This window comes from Grammomys surdaster, unplaced genomic scaffold, assembly GCF_004785775.1.
Source record: "Grammomys surdaster isolate TR1022 unplaced genomic scaffold, NIH_TR_1.0 198, whole genome shotgun sequence".
NCBI lineage: Eukaryota > Metazoa > Chordata > Mammalia > Rodentia > Muridae > Grammomys > Grammomys surdaster.
In genome coordinates this window covers 7,953,229-7,957,735 of record NW_021604643.1, presented here as the reverse complement: position 1 = coordinate 7,957,735, position 4,507 = coordinate 7,953,229, and the positions used below count along the sequence as shown (strand labels likewise).

At 38.7% G+C, this 4,507-nt stretch overlaps 1 protein-coding gene across 1 annotated transcript; it reads left to right on the top strand.

Moving 5' to 3' along the window:
- The first annotated feature begins 3,216 nt into the window (after window positions 1-3,216).
- Window positions 3,217-4,155, top strand: LOC114623469 (olfactory receptor 5AN1-like). Its single transcript, XM_028770141.1, has one exon. It carries the CDS (start codon window positions 3,217-3,219, stop codon window positions 4,153-4,155), a length of 939 nt encoding a protein of 312 aa, XP_028625974.1.
- Window positions 4,156-4,507: the final 352 nt, after the last annotated feature.

Sequence of the window (4,507 nt, the reverse complement as noted above, 5' to 3'; positions counted from 1 at the left end):
GGGATTGTATTTAATCTGTAGATTGTTTTTGGTAAGATGATCATTTCACTATGTTAATGTTATCTGTGAACATGGGAGATCTTTCCATCTTCTGATATCTTCCTCAATTTCTTTCTTCAGGGACTTGAAGTTCATGTTATACAGATCTTTCGCTTGTTTGGTTAGAGTTATACCAAGATATTTTATATTATTCATGGCTATTGTAAAGGGTGTTGCTTCCCTAATTTCTTTCTCAGCCTGTTTATCATTTTTATAAATGAGGACTACTGGTTTCTTTGAGTTAATTTTATATCCAGCCACTTTGCTGAAGTTCTTTAGTAGAATTCTGGGGTTGCTTAAGTATACTCTCCTATTACTGGCAAATAGCAATACTTTGACTTTTTCCTTTCCAATTTGTGTCCCCTTGATCTCCTTTAATTGTCTTATTGCTCTGGCTAGAACTTTAAATACTATTTGGAATAGATAGGGAGAGAGTGGGCAGCCTTGTCTTGTACGTGATTTTGGTGGAACTGCATTAAGTTTCTTTCCATTTAGTTTGATGTCGACAACTGGCTTGTTGTATATTGCTTTGATTATATTTAGTTATGTGCCTTGTATCCCTGATCTCTCCAAGACTTTTAACATGAAGGGGTGTTGGATTTTGTCAAATGCCTTTTCAGCCTTTAATGAGATGATCATGTGATTCTTTTCTTTCAGTTCGTTTATATGGTGGATTAGTTGATGAATTTTTGCATGTTGAACTACATCCTTGCATCCCTGGGATGAAGCCTAATGGATCATGGTGGATGATGCTTTTGATGTGTATCTGCATTTGGTTTGCGAGAATTTTATGAAGTATTTTTGCATCAATGTTCATAAGAAAAATTTGTCTGTAGTTCTTTCTTTGTTTAAACTTTGTGTGGTTTAGTTATCATGACTTTGTCTTCCTTGAATGAATTTTGCAGTGTTCCTTTTGTTTTTATTTTGTGGAATAGTTTGAGGAGTATTCTCAAACTCTTCTTTCAAAATCTGGTAGAATTCTGCACTAAAACCATCTGGCCCTTGACTTTTTTGGTTGTGAGACTTTTGATAACAGTTTTTATTTCTTTAGGGATTATAGGGCTGTTTAAGTAGTTTACCTGATCTTGATTTAACTTTGGTAAGTGGTGTATGTCTAGAAAAATTATCCATTTTGTTAAGATTTTCCAATTTTGTGGAGTACAGATTTTTAAAGTAAGACCTAACTATTCTTTGAATTTCTTCAATGTCTCTTTGTTTCTAATAGATCGACTTCAATCTTGAGTTCTATTATTTCCTGCCATTTACTATTCTTAGTTGTGTTTGCTTCCTCCTCCTCCTTGTCTCCTCCTCCTCCTCCTCCTCCTTCCCCTCCCCCTCCCCTCCCTTCCCCCTCCCCTCCCCCTCCTCCTCCTCCTTTTCCTTCTTCTCCTCCTTCTTCTCCTCCTCCTCTCCCTCCCCCTCCCCCTCCTCCTTCTCCTCCTCCTCCTTCTCCTCCTCCTTCTTTTCTTCCCCCTCTTCTTTTATGATATTTTCTATTCCTGAGATTCTGTCTTTTATCTCCTCTATTTTGTTTGTGATACTTGTGCATGTAGTTCCTGTTCTCTTTACTAGGTTTTCTAATTCCAGGATTGCCTCAGATTGTGTTTTCTTTGTTGATTTTATTTCCATTTTCAGGGCTTGAGCAGTTTTGTTCATTTCTTTCACCTGTTTGATTACAATTTTATGTATTTTTTACATTTATTTGTTTCCTCTTTAAGGTCCTCTATTCCTCTACCTTGTTGATTGTATTTTCCTGCATTTCCTTAAGGTATTTATTAATTTCCTTCCCTGGGGCATTACGTTTCTACAGTATTAAGCACATCCTTTCTCACTGAAGCCAGACAAGGCAGTCCTCTGCTACGTATGTGCTGAGGGCCACAGACCCATGTATGTATGCTCTTTAATTGGTGTCTTAGTCTCCTGTATTTCTCAGGGGTTCTGATTAGTTGATATTGTTGTTCTCCTATATGGTTGGCATCCCCTTCAGCTCCTTCAGTCATTCCCCTAACTGTTCCATAGGGGTCCCCAACCTGAGTCCAATGGTTGGCTGTAAGTATCTACATCTGTGTCAGTCAGCTGCTGGTAGAGTCTCTCAGAGGGCAGCCATGCTGGATGGCTCAGCAGTTAAGAGCACTGACTGGTTTTCCAGAGGTCCTGAGTTCAATTTCCAGCAACCACATGGTGGTTCACAAGCGTCTCTAATGCAATCTGATGCCTTCTTCTGGTGTGTTTGAAGACCACTACTGTGTACTCATATACATAAATAAATCTTTGAGCCTTTTCAGTGTCAAGGTGCTTCAATTTACGTCTTTTTCTGGACCCCTCTGTACATATGGTCAAGCAAGGTCGAAGAATAATTTTTTTCCAGTTGATTTCAATGTCTCTTGGTATGTTGATCTGCCTAAATTCCGATTCTGAATCTACAGCTGCCTGGAGCTATTGTGTCTCATTGTTGGTAAGGTGAAGACGTCTTGGGAACATTGGAGACCTGGAATCACTCTATCAAGATGCAGCTGTCAGTCGTGATTGTTAGCAATGAGTAACAGCGAAGATATAATGGACAGTCACCATGTACCCAAGTATGGGCTGAGTCTATGTATTAATCACTGGTTCTAGCACCTCAGTAACTTTCTATTCAAAGACTTCTGCTGTCCTATCTTTACATTAAGTGTTCAAGGTCATTGTGTGGAAGTCACTGGGATAGTTTAATATAGAGCAAGGAGAATCAGAATTAAATTGCCAAATCACTAAAATCCTTCTGAGTGCCTTTTTACTAGAGGAAACATGCTCACAAATGAGATAGACCCTTTGGGATGAAGAGTGGGCACTACCTGCCTCCTTCTAAAGTTCCTCTTATGGCCCTTCCTTAACAAGACTAATTTAAACTTTGGTAGGAGTTTAATATTTAGCTCCAAAAATGTTATGAATTAGAAATGTGACAGCATGATGCAGACTTGTGAGTGTGTGTATATTTGGTTTTGTGTATGTACTTGTTTGTGTTTGTATGTTTATGTGTGTGTGCCATAGCTTGTTTCTTAGATATTGTTTTAAGAAGTTGTCATTAAAGTTTAAAATATTCATAATTATCTATCATTAAAATAATGATCCAATGTCACTGGGGTCAGCAATGCATTGTCTCATTTCCTTTCCGATTTTAGGAGCATGAGCACTGAAGAGATGACTGGGGGAAGAAATATTACCAAGATCACCCAGTTCATCCTCCTAGGATTCTCAGATTTCCCCCAAATCACAGTACTGCTTTTTGTCATATTCTTGATGATCTACATTATGACTGTGACCTGGAACTTGTCCCTTATTGCCTTAATAAGAATGGATTCCCATCTTCACACACCCATGTATTTCTTCCTCAGTAATCTCTCCTTTATTGACCTCTGCTTTGTTACCTCCACAGCCCCCAAGATGCTTTCCAACCTCTTCCAGGAAAAGCAAACTATCAGCTTTGTGGGCTGCATAGTTCAATATTTTATCCTTTCTACTATGGGGCTGACTGAATGTTGCCTCATGACAGTCATGGCCTATGACAGGTATGCTGCCATTTGTAACCCTCTTCTCTACTCATCAATCATGTCACCCACACTATGTGCTCAGATGGTGATGGGAACCTATACAGCAGGACTCACAGGTTCTGTATCTCAGATATGTGCATTGCTGCAGCTCCATTTCTGTGGACCTAATGTAATTAAGCATTTCTTCTGTGATATATCTCAGCTGTTGAATCTATCCTGTAGTGATGCTTTTTTTATACAGGTCCTTCTTGCTATATTAACAATGTGTTTTGGAATAGCAAATGCCTTAGCTACCATGCTGTCCTATGGTTTTATCGTCCTGTCCATTTTAAAGATCACTTCAGCTAAGGGCAGGTCCAAGGCCTTCAACACCTGTGCTTCTCACTTGACAGCTGTTTCCCTATTCTATAGTACTGGCATCTTTGTCTATTTGCGATCCAGCTCTGGTGGCTCCTCCAGCTTTGACAGATTTACATCTGTTTTCTACACTGTGGTGATTCCTATGTTGAACCCTTTGATATATAGTCTGAGGAACAAAGAAATCAAATGTGCCATGAAGAGGTTGCAGAAAAGGAAAATCTGCAGCTAAGGCTGCAGATAAGATTGCTTCAACAAAATGCCATGTCAGAATTACTGCTATCCCACATTCATGTACACTTGAATAGACCACTGCAAAGTTCATGGAACTTCAGATAAATATGTCTTTTAAACAGACTGTATGCCAACATGAATCAACAATTGATTTGATGTCATAGAAACACATCAGTTTTAAGAAGAGTAGGGTTAAAATTTTCATGTTACAAAATGGCCATCTCATCATTAATTATTCTATCTATAGGTATTTGAGAAAATTCAGGTTGAGAAAGTTGTGGAAGCCTGAACCTGTTCATTTACTAGGCTAAGTCTCTACAGAAGATTCCTGATTGATTCTCATCCTGAAG

Bases quoted from the DNA above. Each gene is read 5' to 3' on its own strand.
- LOC114623469 (XM_028770141.1), top strand. From the start codon at position 3,217: ATGACTGGGGGAAGAAATATTACCAAGATCACCCAGTTCATCCTCCTA.